Source organism: Vombatus ursinus, unplaced genomic scaffold (genome assembly GCF_900497805.2).
Source record: "Vombatus ursinus unplaced genomic scaffold, bare-nosed wombat genome assembly UNPS02014814.1, whole genome shotgun sequence".
Classification (NCBI taxonomy): domain Eukaryota; kingdom Metazoa; phylum Chordata; class Mammalia; order Diprotodontia; family Vombatidae; genus Vombatus; species Vombatus ursinus.
Genome location: NW_020954592.1, coordinates 16301246 through 16324839, shown reverse-complemented (window position 1 = coordinate 16324839; position 23594 = coordinate 16301246). Strand labels below are relative to the sequence as shown.

The 23594-nt window shown below is 35.4% G+C and overlaps 1 protein-coding gene across 1 annotated transcript in view; it reads left to right on the top strand.

Annotated features, from left to right (window-relative positions):
• EPHA6 (EPH receptor A6) overlaps positions 1-23594 on the top strand; it is a 1252883-nt gene that overhangs the window by 1071870 nt on the left and 157419 nt on the right. Inside the window, 1 exon segment of the mRNA XM_027835345.1 lies at positions 8389-8450. Coding sequence (XP_027691146.1) covers positions 8389-8450 — 62 coding nt within the window.

Below are 23594 nucleotides of genomic sequence, written 5' to 3'. Positions count from 1 at the left end.
CCTAAATAATTAGGGGTCAAAGAACAAATCATAGAGACAATGTTTGAAAAAAAAAGTGATAATGAGGAAACAACGTATCAAAATTTCTAAGACAAAGCTAAAGCAGTCCTCAGGGGAAAATCATACATTAAAGTATACATCAAAATTGAAAAGAGAATTAATGAACTGATATAGCATTTTTTTTTCAAAATTAGAAAGTCATCAAATCTGGCCTTAAACGCTTATCAACTAGCTGTACAATTCTTGGCAAGTCACTTAACCTCTCAGTTTCCTTACTAACAAAATAGAGATAATAAGAGCATTCCCAGGATTGTTGTGGGTATAAAAATGCAAATGTTAGCTATTATTATCATACTTAATTCAAATAAGAAGCCAAATGTTTAAGGGATATTTATGATTGAACCTTTCAAAATACACTATGATTAACACTCTTACAATGTCCTCCTTTCTTGTAAAAGTGACTGGAATAGAAATATTATCAACACTTAAAGATTGGCAATCTATTGGATCATTTGGGGGTTTCATATGTAAATGTTAAAATGGAAATTTACCTCAACTCAGAGCTTGGAAAAGGTCATACGTTTATGCTGATTCTCTTGGAATTTACTATGGCATATAAAATATGTAATTAAGAGGTATTTTAACTTCCCATCTGTCAAAGAAAATAAAGTTTTTCATGTCCATACCAAACTACTGCAAAATATAGAACTGAGTAATGCCTACCCTATCATTTTTTACTATGTGATGACCAAACAGACTGTGAGGAGATTAGGTTTATTTGCCACAATTAAAAGGGTATGAATTTCATTTTCTGCTGTACCAGTAACTTTTTTTCTAGGACACTGGACAAATGATTTAAACTTTACTTTGTCTGCACCTTCATCTGTAACATAGGACAGTGGAAGAGCATTCTTGTCATATCTTGATACTTATTGTACTTACTAAACACATGAACAGAATATACATATATATAGACCATGTTATTAAAAGCAATCACAAATTTTATTACCTTTTTAATATTCTTTTTAGAATTTGTTACTTGTATCTTAAGAGTTCAGAACATTTTATAACTTATTTTCTCATTCTTTACAATGTGTGAATATGAAGGATTTTTTTCAATATAGGGACCTCCTAATGTGGGAAATGGTAATGTGTAAAATTCCTCCCATGATACATGTTGCACCCCATCTTTGTCTTAGTACAAGAGTAGGCAAACTATGGAGAATGCCTGCTTTTGTATGTTAAAAATGATTACATTTTGTTTGCCAACTCCTGACTTCAACTAGATATATCTTAAGGAATTACCTGAGGTCCATAAAGGTTAAGAGACCTGCCCAAGGTAACTAACAAAGGTAACAAGTTTCAGAGGGCAGAATGTGAAATCAGGTATTCATGATTACAAGTATGATACTCATAGGATCACATGACAATAGGTTTTAACTGAAAGGAACCTTAGAAGCCATCTAGTTCACCCTTCTTATTTTACAGATGAGGAAACATTTTACAGAGAAGCTATGTAACTTACCCAGAGTTAAAGGAAGTAAATAGCAAATCTACAATTCAAACTCAGGTCCTGGAATTTGAAAGCAAAAGTTAAAACAATAACAGCCACATCATTATAGTTTTTTAGGAAGTTTATAGTGTTTTCCTCACCATCACCTCCCCCAAACCTTTGAAGTAGAGTATAGCATATCTATTTTACAGATGAGATCACTGATTCAAGAGCATTTCATGTTTAGTAAAATAAGTCAAGTCAAATCAACAAGCATTTATTAAGCACCTATAATATTCCAGGCTCTGTGCTAAACTTTGAGGATACAAGGAAAGGCAAAAACAGTCCTTGTGCTCAAGGAGTTCACATTTAAATGCAGGCGATAACATGCAAACAACTGTCTCAGAAGGAAAGCACTACCATTAGGGAGGACCAGGAAAAGCTTTTTACAGAAGGTAAGATTTGAATTGGATCTTAAAGAAAGCAAGGAAGAAAAGAACATTCCATATTGTGGAGATAGCCAATGAAAACCAGTTATTCCAAGATTCAAATCCATGCTTCCTGGTTCCAAGTGCAGTGGTTTCCAACTATGTACTTGACATTCCATCAATGTCATTTGTCTGGACATTTGTGCCATCTTGCTATTTATCCACTGCTCTCCTTCTCCTCCCAACACGAATCCTAGACTACATCTCCAGAAATCATGCCCCAGTCCTTGTAGCAGTTAATTCACTCAGCTTTGAAATTTGAGATGTATTCAATGGGCCCAAGGTCAAACTATGCTTCACATTCCATCTTGCCATCAGCTCTATTGTTTTATGTGTAACCCCTTTCCCCCTCCCCAACCAAATTAACCAAATTGCCCAAACCAACCTTTTTTGGGCAGGGCAATAATTTTTTTTTACTTTTCTTTGCATCCCCAACATTGAACATGGGACTTGGCACATAATAGACATTTAATAAATGATTGCTGACTTGAATGGGACTATTAATCAAATCAATTGCTACTAGAAAGGGCAAGTCAAATATCACTTTAACTTCCACGGGGTTCTCCAAACCAAAACCCCTTTCTCTGGCCACTGCTCTACCACATGCTTTATCTCTTCCTGTTAGGATATAAATTCCTTGAAAGCAGGGTCTACCTCACCTTGGTATTTGCATTCCCAGTGCCTAAGATACATAGTAAGTAAATAAATGCCATTTCATTCATTCATTTATCCTTACTGTAAGCATCCTAACCATAGATACAGAGAGTATTCAGATAACTTCACAAGGGTAGCAATTGAATTAGGTAAGACAAATTACAGGTATCCTATTCCCTCAGCCCAATGCTTTCTGCACAAGTTACATTACCTTGTATTGTAAGGATTCATCGATGCACAAAGGCAATTGCAAAGAGAAACAAATGACAAAATAAAGATGTGTTGGTTTACTTCACACATACAAATGTGTGAAGATTGGAAAAGAGTTATGAAGACAAAGATTTTTAATTTTGGAGGGAGTTTGTTTTTAACAATTTAGGAGATAACTTTTAACACTTCAGAAGAGAGATAATCATTCATATTAAAATATTAAAACACTACAAAGGTGTAATGTTCATTTGATTTAATACTGTAATTCTGGTCTTACACAGGTAATTTTTCATAGAGTCCACACTGGGCTAAATTCCCTATTTTACTAGATAAAAGTGGTTTACCAGTTTTTCTGGATCACAAATGACTTGGAGATATTTTATTCTCAATATTCAAATGAGCCCTGTTTCTGTTCTTCAGGTTCAAAGAGCAAACCTTACAGGTGCCGATTGTGATTATAATTATTATTAAATGTGATTGTCATACTATGTTATTATTACCATTACTGTGACAAAACTCCCTCCAGGATCTTGTGATTCAGTATATGCAGAATTTATATCAAATGGGCTTCTACAAGATCATCATTCCAATAATTTTTCTTTAATCTATGTCTATTTCTGGAATGCTTAGGAAAGATGAGTTAGGAAATGTAGCCCTGCCTATCTTATAGTGAAACCTTTAGTAGAATCATTAAAAACAGATTTCAGGGAATTCTTGTATAAGTGGTTACAAAGTCTGATTGACCATCCACTAAGCCCCCTGTAGCTTGGTAATTCAGTAATACAGTAATGGTAATACAGAATACAAAAAATGGCCTGAAATTTGTTTTTAATGGTTCTAAACTGCATTAAGACTTTGGGGACATCCTATATAGTAGATGGTCCTGGAGGACCCAAAGAATAGAGCAAAAATTAAGAAGACATAGGGCAATAAGATGCCTGAAGAAATAGGCCAAAATATGGAATAAGAAATGTTTAAATCAAATATCCAGAAATAACAAAAATAATTGATCATATAGCATTATAAGGTTTGCAAGAGCATTTTATGTATATACATACATATTCTCATTTGAATTTCACAATCTTCTAAGTTAGGTTCTATAGATATTATTATGCCCATTTTACAGATGAAGAAATTGAGGCTGAGAGGGTAAAGAACATGACCAGGGTCACACATCTAACTAGTAAGATTTGAAGAAAGTATTTGAATCCAGTTTTACCTGACTCAAATCCAGCATTCTTTTCACTATACTGTGCTTCCTTTAAATAGTTAGAAAACAAAATAACGGGACAAGACATTCATCCGATTCTGAATAAATGTCTTCAAGGGAGTGTTAAAGGATACAATTTAAAATTTAAATCAAATTATAGAAGCAAAAGCACTCCATGCCTATTACCTGACCACTCACTGGCCCAGATATAGGCTTCAAAAATGCCCTGTGAATTTTTGTTATTATAATGCGATTATTCACTGTTTAAATTACAAAATTGAATAATATCCTATAAAGCCACTTGCTCACCTTTTGCTGTGAAATTCGAATAGAAAATGAATTATACGTAACATGTCAGCAGTGCATTAGAAAAATAGCTCTGATGATCTCTATAATAGCAGTCCTCAATGGAAGTTCCCTAGTGAAAGAGGAAAGCTAAGAAACATCTAATTCACAGGAAACAAAGATGGCTACATTTGATTCTTTATTTATATATTCTTTAATGAGACAGTAAAACTTGTCACTGATAACATTGAAGATTGAGCAAAGTGTCTCCCTTATAGTTGGAATTGCTCATTTCAAAGTACCTTGTGTTAATATGCTCCAGAATCACACTAGAAAGCTTACGTTACACTCCCTTAAATTTTTGAGAGTTCGATAGTAAAGTCCAAACATAAATATTAAGCTTCAGATTCTACATTGTGCCCACTATATTCATTATAGAAACCAAGGACAGGGTCTACATCCTAGAGGAAATGGGTGATGAAGAAGGAATATCAGAGAACAATTCAAGCCAACATACAATCAAAAGTCTTATACTCTATTGTACAGACAATAAATAAAATTAAAAAATCAAAGCCAAGAAATCTCTCTACAAGCTTTGCTAGCCAAGTAATGGTCTATGGAGTAAGCAGCATTTGAAATAGGCCTTGAAAGGAGTGTAGCATTTAGATTGGTGGAGAGAAGGTAATGAATAGGGCAAGATGGAGAAAGGTACCATAGAGGGACTGCTGGGCTTGTAGGCAGAAGTCCTGCATTCATATCTTGGCTCTGCCAATTACTATGTATGTGACCAGGGTTAAGTAATTCCATGTCTTTCAGCATTATTTTCCTCACTTGTACAATAAGTGGGTTTGACTTCTCTTTCATCTGTAAGTTATTTTTCCTCCATACCTAATCCCCTTCATTGTATGCACATAGCATATATACATCTACATCCCAGTTCCTTTTTCCACAGTTCTCCTTAAATATCCTCTGAACTATGATCTCCTAAGAACCTGTTAGGTTTATGTCCTAAAATTTTTGAATCTGTGTCCTCATCAGCATTAAGTATTCATCTGAATATTTCATCTGAGTATTTGCAGCAAAACACTGATGTCTTTTGTTACTTAGATTCACATGAATTTATTTCATTTTATTTTAGGAACATTAGAGAATACAAGTTAATGTCAGTCCTAAGAAGGAGACTACAAATGTGATCAGCGGGGAGACTTGTTGCAATGTTTAACCTCTAATACATTTTTCTTTAAACCAGAAATTCAGATGTAAAATCTAGTATTTGCAGACATCATAACTAATTTGGAAGCTACCTTTCCCAACCCACAAGCTTCAGGTTCATAAAAGAAAATGAGCTACAATGACACATCTAGTAGTTCCATTAGGAGTACATGCAATTTCTTCCCAGAGCTATTCAGTACTAAAGAAAACTCTGCCCATGGAGCAGTTTGAAAGTTCAAATGAACAGCATGGAAAAAGGAGCTTAAAAATAAATCTGTCATCGATGTTTATTTCAGGTAAATTTCATTGTCCCTTATTGCCAGAGATGAGTTTATATTGTGAATTTGAGCAGTTGGGTTGAATAAAATGAATTCTGTTTTCTGGAGTAAGTGAAAATCACTTCTACCAAATATTTGGAGACGGTAATGACTGCAAATGGGATATGAAAAAAGAAGCAAATTATATGAGGCTTCTGATTTTTAGCTTCTCTATTGGGCTCTTCTATCAAAGAGAAATTACTTATTTGTCAGATAGTGCTAGAATTGCCACATTTAATCTAATCAGTGTCTAATAAAAATGTGATCCTGTGCTGTTACAAAATCTTTCTTCCCTCCACTCCCTGTCCCACCCCCAAACTTTATAGCATTCATTCTTCTACTGAAATTTTTCTGCTTAGGAGTCCTTTTCCTCAATAAAGCACACTGTGACCAATGGTTTATGCATTCTCAAAGACAATTTATGAATGTCTCCTTTCATTTTGCCTTTAGAAAGGACCCATTTAAAGTAATTCAACCCTAATTACTACAGGGTTTTATGAGAAGCTGAACCACAGATGTCTATAAGGAAATTCTGTATGAGTTTTTTTAAACAGCTTCAAAACTTCTGACTTGAATTTGTGGGGGTATTTCAGTTTTTGTTTTGGTTTTGGTTTTTTTTGCAGTTATCGAAATGAGTATTTTAAATAATATTTTATTTTACAAAGTTCCATGTAAAAACAGTTTTTAACATTCAGGCATTTTTTTAAGTTTTAAGTTCCAAATTCTATCCCTTCCTCCCTTACCTTCTCCCCTCCTGAGATGGTAAGCAATCTGATATAGGTTATACATGTGCAATCATATAGAACATTTCCATATTAGTCATTTTGTGCAAAGGAAGGAAGGAAGTAAGGAATCTATATTCAGATGACATCATTTCTTTCTCTGGAGGTAAAAAGACACCTCATATTTTTCATCATAAATCCTTAGGATTGTCTTGGATCATTGTATTGCTGAGAATAGCCAAGTCTATTACTAATTAGCTAATTAATTACTGCTTAATTAACAAATCTATTACTTACAGCACAGTTGTTCATCGTACAATATTGCTGTTACCGTGTATGATGTTCTCCTTCACTTTATATCACTTCTTGTAAGTCTTTCCAGACTTTTCTAAAATCACCCTGCTCATCATTTCTTATAGCACAGCAGTATTCCATTACAATTATATACCACAACTTGTTCATCTATTCCCCAATTGATGGGCATCTCCTCCATTTCCAATTCTTTGTCGCCACAAAAAGTGCTGCTATAAATGTTTCTTGTACAAATAGGTCCTTTTCGTTTTTTTGAAATCTTTTTGGGATACAGTGACCTAGAAGTGTATTGCTGGGCCAAAGGGTTTTATATCTTTGGGCATAGTTCTATATTTCTCTCCAGAAGGGTTGGATCAGTTCATAACTTGTGGGGGTATCATTTCTTAAGGAAAAGAAAAGCACCCCAGATTTGATCCACATATTTATTTAGTGAATGATTCAAATCAATTTTCCTTTCTTAGTCATGCCTAATAATTTGGTTAAAATGATTTTTTAAAAAACTGGAGAGATTTCTTCCCTATGATACTAAAGGTATTTAGGTGGCACAGTGGACAGAATACAGGACTTGGAGTTAGGAACACCAAAGAGCAAATCCTACCTCACATTCTTCGTGGCTGTGTGACCCTGGACAAGTCACTTAGCCTTAGTTTCTTCATTGGTAAAATGGAGGTAATAATAGTATCTACTAGGGTTGTTGTGAGGATTAAATGAGTTACCATAAGGTCAAATGCTTTATAAATCTTAAAGTTCTGTACAAAAGCTAGCTATCAGGGCAGCTAGGTGGTGTAGTGGATAGAACACCAACCGTGGAGTCAAAAGGACCTGAGTTCAAATCTGGGCTCAGACACTTACTTACTAGTTGTGTGACCCTGGGCAACTCACTTAACTCCAATTGACTCCTAAATTTTTTTAAAATAAAAGCTAGCTATCATTATTATTAAAAGAAATTTGAAAATGATATTCCCTTAAAAATTACAAATAATCTATCAAGAACAGCTGAGTAGCTGTAATAAAACTTCATATATGAGGAGCAACATTGGTAATGCAGAGAGCACTGGACTTCAACTTTGGACATTTGAGTTTTAATCTATACTCCACCACTTAATAGCAGCTATATTAGCAATAATAATAACAAGAAAAATAACATTTGGATAGTGCCTACTATGAGCCAGGCATTGTGCTAAGCATTTTACAAATATTCTCATTTAATCCTCATAATCACCTTGGGAAGTAGGTGCTATTATTATCCCCATTTTATAGTTGAGGAAACTGAAGCCAGTAATTTAACCTCTCAGAGCCTTAGTTTTCCCTTCTAGAAAGTGGGGACAATGATACCTGTAAAACTTTCCCCACAAGATTGTTGTAAGGATTGATTGTGAGATAATGAATGTAAAAGGTTTTGCACCATTTAAAACTCTAAAAATATCATCTATTATCATCAGCCTCATCATCATCATCCTAATCCATTCATTTGTTCTCTTTGCAGGCAGGCCAGTAATGATTGTGGTTGAATACATGGAGAATGGATCCCTGGACTCCTTTCTACGGGTGAGGTGTCATTTTTCGATGATATTTAAAGAACCTATTCTGAGTCAGGGATTTAAATCATTTACCATAAATTAATTCTTACATAATATAATTTGTGGAATTTTTAGTGAAGAATAGCAACATTTTCCCTAGAGTGAATTTCTTAGGTACAGTGATACATTAGAGCATAACTAGAGGGGATGAGAAGGATGAAAGATTTGAACTTGATAATGTAATTGATTTCTCCTATAAGTACAGTTACCATATTTAGTAATATATGTTTCAAAAACTGTTATTATGAAGGGAGAGATAAATTAAAATCCCACTTCCATTCTTCATACACACTACTTACTTGGCTTAATCATTTTTAAAGCACTTTTCTATCAGATTTTGCTTGGGGAAATATAGCACTAGCCTGATAATTGATGTATAATTGATTATGGCTTGTAGTCATAACTTGAATTAGAAATGGGTCACTCTCACCTTTGCTCCCTCACCCCCACAAGGTCATTGTATGATTAGTAAGAAAGAGTAGCAGGAAAAACTGGAAATAACTAAGCAGAGAGTCATTTCGGGGGAACTGAATAAATGTAAGTAACACACTTAAAAGCTTGCTTTTCAATTATCTAAGTGTCCTTACTTACACTTGAAAGTAGAGCTGATCAAGAAATTTATTGATTTATTTAGTGCTATAAAACAAAATATCTAAGACAATACCAGGAATCTATATTTTGAAGCATCACCATCCTTTAGCATTAAAGTAATTTGTAATGTAAAATGTACCAATCATTTATTAGGGGAAAAATCTATTATGGTAAATGCCCCAGAAAAGTCAAATGTGTGTTGGATGGGGGAAGGGGGAGAATTGATTGTTTTTGCCTATTGTGGCTGAGCACATTCTAAGGCAAAAATAACAGGAACTATTTAATTTCATAACATTCCTCAATCATTCTATAGTAAAAATTCTTAACCTTTTGTGTGTCATGGACTCTTTGAGCTGTCTGGTGAAGTCTTATAGACCCCCTTCTCAGAAAAATGTGGTCTTTTTTTAAATCGTAATTGAAGGAAATGCTGAGTTTCAACAGAGATTAACAAAAATAAAAATGTTTTGTTTTATTTTTTCCCTTCAAAGTTGCCTTCTACCCTAAAATCTATCCACAGGTACCTTAGGACTCCATAGACCCCAGCTTACAAGCCCCTGTTATTTAGAGACCTTAAAATATTTCACTTTTTATTAAAAAGGCAAGATTTCTTTTTTTTCCATTTGAGACTGAATATTATTTTTCTCCTTCTTTTTCATTTGGATGAAAGATCTTACACCATGTTTTTCTTGACCTTTTATTTATATATCACACTATCTAGGAAAGCTGAGCACTCATCTCATCTTTCTCTCCTGATTCTCATTTCCATTCATTTTTCCCCAGCATATCATACCCTCCTTCTCTTCCATACAGCCATCTGTATTAGCAGCAATGATATATTTACAGTGTGACTGGTATTGATATCCATCTTCACTGCTATAGGCTGAATTCAACAAAATTGTGAGGTTACTATAGAGCAACACTATTCACAATACATACTCACTACCAAGTGTCCTCTTTTAGGCAAAATGAAATTCATGGATGTTTGGAGACAGAATCTGTTCATCATTCTCATTCTCTGTCTCTCTGTCTCTCTGTCTCTCTGTCTCTCTCTCTCTCTCTCTCTCTCTCTCTCTCTTTCTCTCTCTCAATTTTTGGGATTTTTTTTTATACTTGCTCTTCATTTCTACAAGAAAGGGCTAATGGTCATAATCTAATTTGTTAAGTGGTCCCTCTAGTATTTGAAGTGATTATAGAGTTTTCTTTTCCTGTTACATTTATTCAAAACAGCAGTTTGAGGTTTGATATGCATCTGAATAACTTATTCTAGAATGATGCATTGGATAAGTTTTTCTATCAGCTATATCTGAAAGCAGGCTATGAGGATAAATAGTATACCAGACACAAAACTCAAATTGCTGCTGGAAATAAGAGCAAGGAATCTCAAGAAGCAAACTAGAAGATAATCATTTTCTTCAGCTATCTTTCATCCTGCAAAATCACAAATTATCTAAAAGTACTAGGTTAAAAACAATATATTTGCTTATAAATGTTTTTAAAATAATATAATACTTATTTAACTTACAGATCCCAGTGAGTGAGTAGAGGGTTAGGCAATCTATATTGATATATCTTATCACTGTTTATTTTAAGCTTATTGGAAAGAATGCTGGATTTGGACATTAGAAGAACTGAACTTTTTCCAGTTCTTTCATTTATTGCCTGTCACCTTAGACAAGCCACTTCACTCTTCTAGGCCTCAGTTTCTTCATCTATAAAAAATAAAAGAGTCAGACTAAATGACTTCTAAGGTCCCTTCCCCTGATACATATATTGTTCTATGAACTGTTATTTCTGTTTCTATTTCTCTATCTTTCCTATATAGAGTGCTTGTCACCAACTACCTGTGTGACCTCAGTCAAGTCACTTGACCTGTCTGGGCGTCAACTTCCTCATCTGTAAAATGAGGGGATTGGATTAAGATGATTTCTACAATCCTTTTTGGATCTAATTCTATAATTTTATGATATTTTGAAGTGAAAATTAATTATATACATATATATGCATGTGTGTGTGTGTATGTGTGTGTGTGTGTGTGTGTGTGTGTGTGTATAAAATCAGGGCTCCCTTTTTTTATTGGAATCCTACTTCACAATCATAGTCAGTTATATCCCAGAAACTAAACTTTCTCTAAATTTACTCAACGCCCCTGCCTAGCAGGAAAAAACAAAACTTACATACACAGCAAATAAATTCCTAGACTCTATATGCAAACAGTGGTAGAGCCCCCAAAGAGATTTCTTTGACAAGGTTAATTCCTTTTAACAAGGCTAACAATGTGAAGTTCTTTTTTGGGCTTGACAATGTTTCTTGCTAAAGTGTTAACTCATACTTCCCTTAATTCTTTAATATTTGACACTACATGATTGAATCATGTTTAGTTGTGCACCTGAAGTTGGACTTGACCATTTGAGTGTTAGAAAGCAGAAAATGGAGAGAGAGGCAGAGACAGTGATGACTGGGATGGCTAACATGAGGCTTTCTTATACAGACAGAGGCTCTCCTCTTAAAGAAAAGTGACAGTCTTGTGGCATATACATGGAAGTATGTGCATTAGGGAGCCTGTATGGCCTCAGAAAATTACAGTATATGGCTATAGATAGCACAATATATGAATAATGTGGCTGTTCAGTGGAGTAAATTCTGGACCAAGTGGAATTGTTCTTGGTCCAAACAGTACTGAAGTACAGCAAGGAATGAACCACAAGGGAGAGGAGAAAACTTGAACCTCTCAAAATACTAGTATAGGCAGTTACGTGTATTGTTCAGGTGAGGAGTGGGGAGTAGAAGATCAGTTCTCAGAAAGAGAGTCTCAACTTTAGGGTACTACTGAAAGTCTAAATAAAACTCTAAGGAATGTGGGGCCCATGAATTTATAGATTGAGATTAGGAAAGGACTCTGAGACTTTATGGTCTAACATCCTCATTTTAACAGATGAGGAAACTAAGGAATAGAAATTGATCTGGCTAAGGGAGTAAGTGGCAGGGACAAGTTTGTTATAATGATGGTAGCTTGTCTCTTAAGCAATGTTGAGTGATTTCCCTTTTCAAGAGGGTCTTAGCCTAGAGACATCTAGGTGGTATAGAGCAGTGGTGACAAACTCAAGTAGAAATGGAAACCACTAAACTATATATAAGGATTCCTGCAAGCTGCATAGTGATATAGAAAACCACATATTAATATTATCTATATTTTATTAAGCATTTTATTTTGTTAAATATTTCCCAATTACATTTTAATCTGGTTCCTGCTTGTACTTGAGAGTGTTGTGGGAAGAGTACAGACAACAAGCTACATATTTGATACCTCTGATAGTACTAGACTTGAAGTTAGGAAGATTTGAGTTCAAGCCTTTATTCAGATACTGACCAATTCTGTGAGATGTTGGGAATGTCACCTATCCAATCTCAATCTCAGCTTTCTCATCTGTAAAATGGTTGTAGTGGTGTTGGTTGTGGTTGTTCATCCTTCATTCTTGAAGAAGACCAAAAACATCACGAGTGATGTCTGGACTTGTACATGAATTGGATTTAAATGAGGCAGAGCTGTGCCTCACTCTTTCCTCCAGTCATGGAGGAGGCTGATAGTCATCAGCCTCACTCTTTCCTCCAGTCATGAGGGTCCAGGGGTGAGACAAAAATCAAAATGACTGGTGATGGCCCAGCATTATACTAATCAAACTACCAATGGATGATATTACAGAGCAAGAAAAATGTAAAATGGTAATAATAATAGCAACTACTTGACAGGTTTTTTTAATAGGGAATCAAAGGAGATAATGTATGTACCATACTTTACAAGCTTTAAAGGGCTATGTAAATGTTACCTGTTATTATTAAGGTAGTACTCTGTGTCTTGAGTACTGTACTTCATAGATCTCTGGGAAAGATGAAAGCCCATGGGCAAAGCAAGACTGAGTAAGGACTTGGGTGTGACTCCTATAATCCTTTATGTTTTCTATCAGGTAAAATTAAGACTGGCCTATATTCAACAATATGCTAGCCTGAGTGCTTATGTGGAAGCTAAGAGCTTTTTACTTTTTTCAGTGGAAACCCAGAAAATGAGCCAAGGAAAACCCTAAATGGGAGCAAGAACCAAAGAGAATGACATGTGGATATCAGTGCTTAGTTCTGACCCATCCAGAACCTTCTATAAACACAGTCTTGGATAGTTGCTACTATGGATAAAACTTCACTTTCTCTAAGGCTTATATTATTATTATTATAAAATGCTTTATTCTGGCTAATGTATATTCATGTGTATTTCTTTACTTTTTCATTTGTATTATATTTCCTGCTAGGGGAGGAGAGAGAGAGAGAGAGAGAGAGAGAGAGAGAGAGAGAGAGAAGGAAAGAGAGACAGAGAGAGACAGAGAATTGCTGCTCTCAAAGGAGTTTACACTCTAATGGAGAAACAACACATTCATAAGTAGGTATAAGGAAGAGACAGACAGTATAGATGGAAGGTAACCTTGGAGAGGTAGGTACTAGCAGCTGGGATGTGAGAGGAGGTAGGAGAGGGCTGTGAAAAGACAGGTTGTCATTTGAGTGGAGTCTTAAAGGAAGCTAAGGATTCTAAGAGGCAGAGGTAAGAAGGGATAGCATTCCAGGGAACAGCAGTCAGTTCAAAGGCATGGAGACTGAGAATAGAACACCTTGTGTGAGGAGCAAGAAGTGGGCCAAGATGGCTGAACCTTAGAGTACGAGAAGGGAAGTAATGTAAGAGAAGGGTTGAAGTTTGGAAGAGTTATAAACGTCAAACAGAAAAGTTTATATTTGATTAATAGGAATAATTTAATAGGAAACCTCTGAAGTTTTATTGAGGGAAGGAGTCGGTGACATAGTCAGACATTTTGGTGGCTCAGTGGAAGATATATTAGAAGTGAAAGAGACCTGAGGTAGAGAAACTGACAAGGAAACTATTGCAAAAATTTAGGCATCTTGTTCTTTCAGGGCATCCCTTTGCTTACTTAAGATGGAAAGAGATTTCCCTGTTGGTCTTCCATGCATTTGAAAATTCTTTTCAACTTACCTATTTATTAGTCTATTATCTGGTATGTGTGGGTGGTTCTTCAGTTTTGTGTAGCTTTCATAAACTCCCTGTTGTTGAAGGTCTTTGGTGATACCTATCAGATTTACACAAAAACATACAGTAAAAGCATTACGGTTCAGCAAACCAAACAAAAGGCTGGAAATTTATTATGATTGTACATAGATTCCTCCCACCTTATCTAATGACAATAACTTCTCTGGAATAAGGGGAGACCTTGACTTTCATCCTCTGCAAGTTTCCTCACTAGGATTTCTCTACCACAAGAAAATCACCAGTCAGATTTTTTAAGAAATTAGTGTGCCTCACACTACTTGTAACAATAATTACAAATGCAAAGATTCGTCTAAATTGCAAACAATCATGAAATCGCTTACTAATTTGCCAATTAAAGTTGAATGTATTTTTCCTTGATACTGTAAATTGAATGCCTTTTCGGCTATTTAGTCTTCAACTGTAGAAAGGTCTTTCAAACTTTATTCATTACCTCTAATTAGGAACATGACTTACCAAACAAGAGCAGATCTACTTCAGCTATAGCTTTGTAACAGCCTAAGAGAGAATTCCCTGCTCTTGGGTTCATACTTATAAACAGGCATCAAATGCATATTTTCAAGCTATGAAACTTTGACATAAACCCTACAATGAGAAAACCTAGCAGAAAGCACAAAGAAAACAACTACAAAAGAAAATCTTCACAGTAAAATGCCAACCAAATCTACATATTCCAAAAGCCTCCAAATGTTTATAATGTAGCTTATCTTATATACGTGTTTATTTTCTTAATTTATTCACTTTAATATCTTGCACCAACAAATATCCTGACTGAAATACAAATTAGTCAAGTTTGAGTAGTCAAAAGGACTTAGCACAATATTCTCAGGACATTTTGCATTGGGTGATATTATTTTGCTTGAAGTCAATTCACAGAACATCCATGTACTCATATTCAAATATGTATTCCAAATGTACTCCAAAGCTTAAAGAAAGAATTTTATACCATCCATTTGTTTACCAAAATTAATTTTCCATTTGCACAAATAGTTAAGAACTGACTATACATTAAATAGCTAATAGGTATGTCCATATAAGATTATTTTTAAAACTATAGTAGATTTATTTATTTTCAGTAAGAACTACAGAGATAGGGACTAGATATTATTTCAGTCATATAGGAAATTCCTTCTACCAGCACAGATTTGCATTAATTTCAGTAAGTCATCTCAAAAAATATATACTCCAAAAAAGATTATTGTGGTTGTTGCTGCTCAGTCATTCAGCTGTGTCCAACTCTTTGTGGACCCTTAGAATTGACTCTAGATGGGGTTTTCTTGGCAAAGATATTGGAGTGGTTTGCCATTTCCTTCTTAAAACAAAAAGTAGGTAGCCTTAAAAAAACTTATTTGCATATGAAGTAATGTTTTTAGAAGTTGGTTTATAATTAGGTTAACTTGCATGAAAGTCCACTTGATTAAAAATAGTTACATTTCATGAATGTGAACTTACAGCTCTTAAAAGTATATCACTATATTGGTTTAATTTTTTTTAATATAATACATCATGCAAGAAGTCACAAAGTGTCTTAATATTATGGCTCTTCTACCCCCTGATCTTTTCTTTCTACTTGCTAAGATGGTTTTAGTTTTCATTAAAAAAAAAATCTTGTTAGATATACCTCAGAAACTGTGAGGTTTTAAATAATATATAAGTACCTAACAATGTTTCAAAGGCTGTGTGAGTCATTTGAAGAGTTTCCTTGAACAAATCCAAATGCAAAGCACAAATTAATTTAAAAAATTAAAGAAATCTTTTAAATATTTATATCCACAAATTATAAATCTGGTAAAGACGGCATTTTGCCTTACATTAGTTATATTTTATTAATGAGTACTATATTTATTAGACACTATTTTTTTGAAAATTGTGCATGCATGTGTTTATATTTTCCTGTGATACAAGGATGACCTCAATCTACATTCCATTTATTTTACATTTGGCAACAGAAAAATCAACAAAGGGATATTTATCTATCAAGATATGTTCTTAGGCCACCCAATGGATAATTTTGTGTATTCATTCAAAAAAATCTGTAAAATGGTTTCTATATGCTTTGCACTATGTTGGCTATATTGAGAGTATAAAAATGAAAGAATTTTAGCTATGAGTTTTTCTCAAGAAAAATTAATTATAATTTAATTAAAATGTTTTTATGCCATATCTACCAAACACTAGACAGTGCCATGTTTTACAATTAAATTTTACCTACTTAGGAAGTCTCCAATTTATAAATAGGTTGGAATTTGGAATACATTTTACCATGGAAACAATGGTGGTTAAATTTTCATTCTCACCCACAGTAGTTTCCTAAGCCCATGATATAAGTGAACTATAGGATTAGCCTCAGATCTCATTCCATGTGATACAGGAGGTATAATAATAACAATAACAATAATAATAACTAACATTTATATAGCTATTTAAGTTTGAAAAGAACTTTACATAAAATATCTCATTTGATCCTCACAATAATATAGATGAGGAGACTAGGAGGTGACTTGTCCAAGGTCACATAGCTGGAAAGTATCTGAGACAGGATTCAAACTCAGATCTTCCTGATTCTAAGTCCAGTATTCTATCCACTGGACTACCCAGTTGCCCAGGTGATAAGAATTTCTTTACCCTTTCCAAGTATTTTTACCCTTTTCTTTTTTTTTTACTTCTTTACCTTTTCCCTCTACCTCTGATTGCCCTCTTCTACTTCTTATGGTATTTTTCCTCAGGCTACCAAGTCTGACAGTCTCCAAACCTCAACCTAAAAATAATTGTAGCTTATGTACCAACCTTTAGTACAGAGGATAAGAATAAGAGCTCCAGGCCTGGAGTCATAAAAAACCTGAGTTCCATTCCTGCCTCAGATATTTCCTAGGTCAGTGACCCTGGACAAGTCACTTAACCTCTATTTGCCTCAGTTTCCTCACCTTTATAATGGGATAAAAATAACATCTACCTTCCAAGCTTGTTGTAAGGATCAAATAAGATAATAATTGTAAAGTGCTTCACACATTGCCTGATACATAGTAATTTCTATATAAATGTTAGCTAGTTTTATTATTATTATATTTGGATTTTAACATTACAGTCCCTGATGTGCTACAAATAGAAATGGTACTCAAGAAAACAGCAGCTGAGAAAAGCAACTGGTATATACAATATAGATCTAGGCCAGAGGCAAAGCAACTTGATAGCATTAAGGGATCAATTCTCAAGATACTTTAAAAAAGGAAAAATACCAACCATTTGTGGGGGGAGGTGGCAATTACAGTCATCTGCCCTATTGGAGAAAATATTAACATTAATATGATCTCAGATCCATCAAAGTTTCAAAGATGTGTGAACGTCCAATAGCTTCTTAGCTCTACTACATATAGTTTTTTAAAACACAAATTTTTTAATCCAAATCAGCTAGTGGAATTTCATGTAATATACAATTAAGTAGATTTAGAAATGCTTGTCTAACAGGATCCAAAGAGTACTATTTAGCAAATCTATATCAAATGGAGGAGGGGCAGGGGATCAGGAGGCAATGTCTCTAATAGAATGTCCCATGGTACTATCTATAGCTCAGTTCTATTTTCTCTTTTTAATCATCAACTTGGATTAGGACACAAAGTCCATGGTGATTAAATTTGCCAACAGCACAAAGGGATGTTGTTGTTCAGTTATTTCAGTCATGTCTGACTCTTCATGACCCTGTTTGGGATTTTCTTGGCAAAGATACTGAAGTGTTTTGCCATTTCCTTCTCCAGCTCATTTTACTGAAAAGGAAAATGATTAATCTTCAGTAGGGATAGTTAATACAATGGATGATAGAGTCAGAACATAAACAAGATCTCAATGATGCTAAAACTGTGGGCCAATAATGCTAACTAGATGTGTAAGGATAAATAAAGTCTTGTACTTGGCTTCATAGAATCACCTGGATAAGTACAAGTTGAGGAAAACATTTCTAAAAAGCAACTTACATGAAAAAATATCTGGGGGTTATAGTCTCCAAATCAGCATGAATCAACAACCAGAAGAGCTAATGAGAAATTAGGCTATGTTGATCAGAATATAGTTGTTATTTTCCCTTCGTTTTTGAAGAGGACCAATGACATCACAATGTTGGGGTCAGGATGCAGGGATGGAAACCTGCGGCCTTGAGGCCGCATGTGGCCTTCTAGGTCTTTGGGTGCAGCCTTTTGACTGAGCCTAAGTTTTACAGAACAAATCCTTCTATTAAGGGGATTTGTTCTGTGAAGTTTGGATTCCAAGAGCCATACTTGAGGACCTAAAGGGCTACCTGTGGCCTTGAGGCTGCAGGTTCCCCACCCCTAGGTCAGGGATGGTATTTTCATCTGTGGCTAAAAGTCCAATATGAGGTTCAAGTAGTCCATTAGAACATTTTGGCTGAAGATGTCTCTGAATTTTCACAGCTCACATTTCCTTTGTGCTACTGCAACTCTGCTTTGCTCATGGAGTTCAGCACCTTCTTTGAGGCAGGCACATCATGTTGAGCAGGCCTGAGCCAGTGTCTCCCATGTCTCACAATCCATACTAAAGTTCTTCAGAGAGACCTTGAGAGTGTCCTTGTACCACTTCTTCTGACCATCATATAAGCACTTGCTTTGTTTGAGTTCCCTGTGAAGTAATGTTTTAGGTAACTGTGCATTTGACATTTGAGCTCTGTGGCCAGTCCATTGGAGTTGCACTCTGTGCTGAAGAATTTGAAAACCTCAGAGCATTCTGGGAAGATGACAGAGTAAGTCAGAAAATTCCAAGCTTTCAAGATTTTCCTCCACAAAAGAGATAAAACAGCATCTCAGGGCAAACATAGAGTGGGTAAAAATAAACGAGAAGAGGCAGAATAGAATCAAAGAAGATCAAAGAAGATCTGAAGAAAGATCCTGGGATAAGGTTTGGTCCCTGTGAAGAGTAAACACCTTCAGGCTAGAGACCACTTAAACAACAAGAGGCAAGCCCTGGAATTAGCTGGGTTGAGAGACTGGCTGCCTTAGCCCCAGAGACAGGAACTTTTACCACCAGGATGTTGCTGGCTAAGGGCACTTACAAGAGGCTAGAGATCTTGGTTTGGGTTTAAGGTGAGAGAGGAGAACTGAAGGAGGATCTGAGGCCGGAGACACCCCTCAATGCCCCATAACTAGAGGTGGTTAGAAAAATTAAACTATTACAAAAAAAAATAATGCACAGGCAAAGGAGAAAGAATCAAACAATAGAATTACTTTGGGAATAGAGAAGACCAGGGTTCATCTTCAGAGGAGAACACTGAAGCAAAGAAATCCTCTTGTACCCCAAAGAGTAATGTCAAATTGTCACCTGTCCAAAAAGAGTTCATAGAAGGACTTTAAAAAATACTTTAAAAATCAAATGAGAGAGATTGAGGAAAAACTGGGGGAAAAAAATCCAAGAAAAACAAGAAGATTATGAAAAGTCAACCAATTAGAAAAGAAGATCCAGAATCTTAAGGAAGAAAATGACTTCTTGAAAATCAGAATTGGGCAAGGGAAAGCCAGTGAATTTGTAAAAGGCCAAGAAGCAATAAAACAAAATATAAAGAATGAAAAAATAGAAGAGGATGTAAAACATTTCAAAAGAAAAACAACTTATCTGGAGAACAGATCAAGAAGAGAAAACATAAGAATAATCAGACTACCTGAAAGACAAGATCAAAAAAAGAATGTTGATACAATAATAAAAGAAATACTTAAAGAAAATTTTCCTGAAGTATTAGAACAAGAGGGGAAAGTAGAAATAGAAAAAATCCACCAATCATCATGTGAAAGATATCCTATGAGGAAAACCCACAGGAATATTATAATCAAATTCTGAAATCCCCAGCTCAAGGGTAAAATATTATGAGAAACAAGAAAAAAATTTATGTATGGCAGTCCCATAATTAGAATCACACAAGACCTAGCAGAAGTGACACTGAAAGACTACAGGTCTTGGAACACTACGTATTGAAGAATTGGGGTACTGGCTGAAAATATCATAAATGGCAAAGTTAAGCATAATCCTGAATGAAAAAAATGGATATTTAATGAATTGTCAGCCATTCAGGACTTTGTTTAAAAAAAAATGAACTTAATAGAAGATTTAGAAGATTTGACACACAAGAGCCAAGAAAAATATAAAGTACACACCAAAGATCAATTACAAAAGACTCAATAAGGACAGACTGTTTACTTTTTATGTATGTAAAACATAAAACATACATCTGAGATTGTTATTAGTATAAGGAAGATTGGGGTAGACCTGAGCATGATATGACATCAAAAAGTATGCCAGGGTGAGTAAAAGCAGTGATTTGCTTGAGCTCTCCCCCAAACCCCTCAAAATTCCTGTAAAAATGGCTCTAAACAAATTCTAGAGCAGTAGAACCCACAAAAAAACAGAGTAAAACAAATTTCCAGTCCAAGACAACCTGGGTGGTTGGAAAGGTTTATTGCACTAGGCTGGAAGAGAAGTGCAGTTCAATGTGGGCACACAAGCAAAAACCAGGCCTCAGTGAACCTGGAACAGGCCTCAGAGGACTGAATCATGGATAGCTGTGGCAGTTTTCCAGACTTTTCAACTCACAAATGCCAAAGACAACTTAGAAGGTCAGTAGGAAAGGTCTGTCTGACTGTGGTGAGAGAGAAGCTGGGTCCTGGTCCTAGTCTTGGCCCAGCCCCAGGGTGGCAGCTGCTTCCAGAGCCCTCAGCCCACAGATGGAGGGAAAATCAAGTGACTGATCAGAGGGAAATTGCAGGAATCTCTTTGCTGGAGCTGAGGCAGGAATTTCTTGCTTTGCTTGTGCTTGGATCTGGGTCACAGTTCTGAGTGGTGGTCCTGGAGCAAGGAAGAGCACTGGTGTGGTGGAGCTTGTAGTGGTGGTAGAGAGGTAATCCTCCTCACAATTCCAAGGCAAAAAAGAGTGCTTGTGGTCACTCATAGACCGGAACCCAGGACAGGAAAGAAAAAAACACCTCGCCCTTAATCATACCACCTTGGAAGAATTGAAAATTTACAGGTTCCTAGAAGTATCTTTGAAGACAGCCACACAAAAGCCCCAAAGTTTGGGACAGTACATTCTCCACCCCTACCTTAACAAAGAGTATAAAAGTTAAATAATTGGCTGAGAACATGAGAAAACTGCACAAAAAATGTCAGACCATAGAATCTTTCTTTGGTGACAAAGAAGATCAAACCATACAACCAGAAGAAAACAACAAAATCAAGCTCCTACTTCCAAAGCCTCCAAGAAAAATATGAATCAGTCCCAGGCCATGGAAGAGCTCAAAAAGGATTCTGAGAGCAAGTAAGAGAAGTAGAGGAAAAACTGGGAAAAGAAATAAGAGTGATGCAAGAAAATAATGAAAAGCAAGTCAATAGCTTGCTAAAGGAGACACAAAAAATACCAAAGAAAATAACACCTTAAAAAATAGCCTAACCCAAATTGCAAAAGAAGTCCAAAAAGTCAATGAGGAGAAAAATGCCTTCAAAAGCAGAAATGACCAAATGGAAAAGGAATTTCAAAAGCTCGCTGAAGAAAATACTTCCTTAAAAATTAGAATGGAGCAAATGGAAGCTAGTGACTTTATGAGAAATCAAGACATTGTAAAACAAAACCAAAAGAATGAAAAATAGAAGACAATGTGAAATATGTCATTGGAAAAACAACTGACCTGGAAAATAGGTCCAGGAGAGATAATTTAAAAATTATTGGACTATCTGAAAGCCATGATCCAAAAAAGAACCTACACATCATCTTTCAAGAAATTATCAAGGAAAACTGCCCTGATATTCAAAAACCAGAGGGTAATCTACAGATCTCCTGAAAGAGATCCCCAAAGGAAAACTCCTAGGAATATTACAGCCAAATTCCAGAGTTCCCAGGTCAAGGAGAAAATATGGCAAACAGCCAGAAAGAAACAATTCAAGTATTACAAAAATACAATCAGGATAACACAAAATTTAGCAGTTTCTACATTAAGGGACCAGAAGGCTTGGAATATAACATTCCAGAGGTCAAAGGAGATAGTATTACAGCCAAGAATCACCTATCCAGCAAAACTGAGTATAATCCTTTAGAGAAAATGGACATTCAGTGAAATAGAGGACTTTCAAGCATTCTTGATGAAAAGACCAGAGCTAAATAGAAAATTCATAACTTTCAAATACAAGACTCAAGAGAAGCATGAAGAGGTAAACAGAAATGAGAAATCATAAGGACTTATTAAAGTTGAACTGTTTACATTCCTACATGGAAAGATGATATTTGTAACTCATGAGACCTTTGTCAGTATTAGGGTAGTTGGAGGGAAAAAAAGCATATGGATGGATAGATAGACAGATAGATAGATAGATGGCACAGGGTAAATTGAAGATGAAGGTGTGATATCAGGAGAATAAAATTAAGGGTTGAGAGAGGATTATACTGGTAGAAGGAGAAAGGGAGAGGTAGAATGGAGTAAATTAGCTCACATAAACAGACAAGAAAAGGCTTTTACAGTGGAGGGGAAGCAGGAGAAAGTCAGAGGGAATGAGTGAATCTTATTCTCATCAGATTTGACTTAAGGAGGGAATAACATACACACTCAATTGGGTATGGAAATCTATCTTACCCTACAGGAAAATAGAGAGGAAAGGGATAAGAGAGCAGGGGGGAGGGGAGGGAAGGGGAGAGATGATAGAAGGGAGGGTAGATTGGGAGAAGGAGGGGGTAATCAGAAGCAAACACTTCTGAGGAGTGACAGGGTCAAAAGAGAGAACAGAATAAATGCAGTATGAGATAGGGTGAAGGGAAATATAGTTAGTTTTTCACAACACGACTACTATGGAAGTGTTTTGCATGACTAGATCAAGTTGCTTGCCTTCTCAATGAGGGTGGGTGGGGAGGGAGAGATGGAGAAAATTTAGAACTCAAAGTTTTAAAAACAAATGTTAAAAATTGTTTTCACACATAACTGGGAAATAAGATATACAGACAATGAGGTATATAAATCTATCCTGCCCTACAGGAAAATAGAAGGGGAAGGGGATAAGAGAAGGGGGAGAGATAGAAGAGAGGACAGATTAGGGGAGGGGGTATTCAGAATGCATGCCGTCTTGGGGTAGGGGGAGGGATGAGATGGGAAGAAAATTTGGAACTCAAAATCTTGTGGAAGGGAATGTTGAAAACTAAAAATAAATAAATTAATAAAAATTATAATTATAATATTTGTTGAATTGATTATCAAAAGTTCTATGGACAGCACTATTTTTGTAACTGAAGCTAGTCATTGCTATTTTTTCACTCATTTCTTTTTTCTAGAAGTCCAATTTCTAGTAGTCAAAATATCTTTCCACAATAAACATTTCAGGAATGTATCTCAACCCTCATTAAAGTCTTTGGCATCTTACTTCTTTAGCAAACAAAAAGCGGATTGCTAT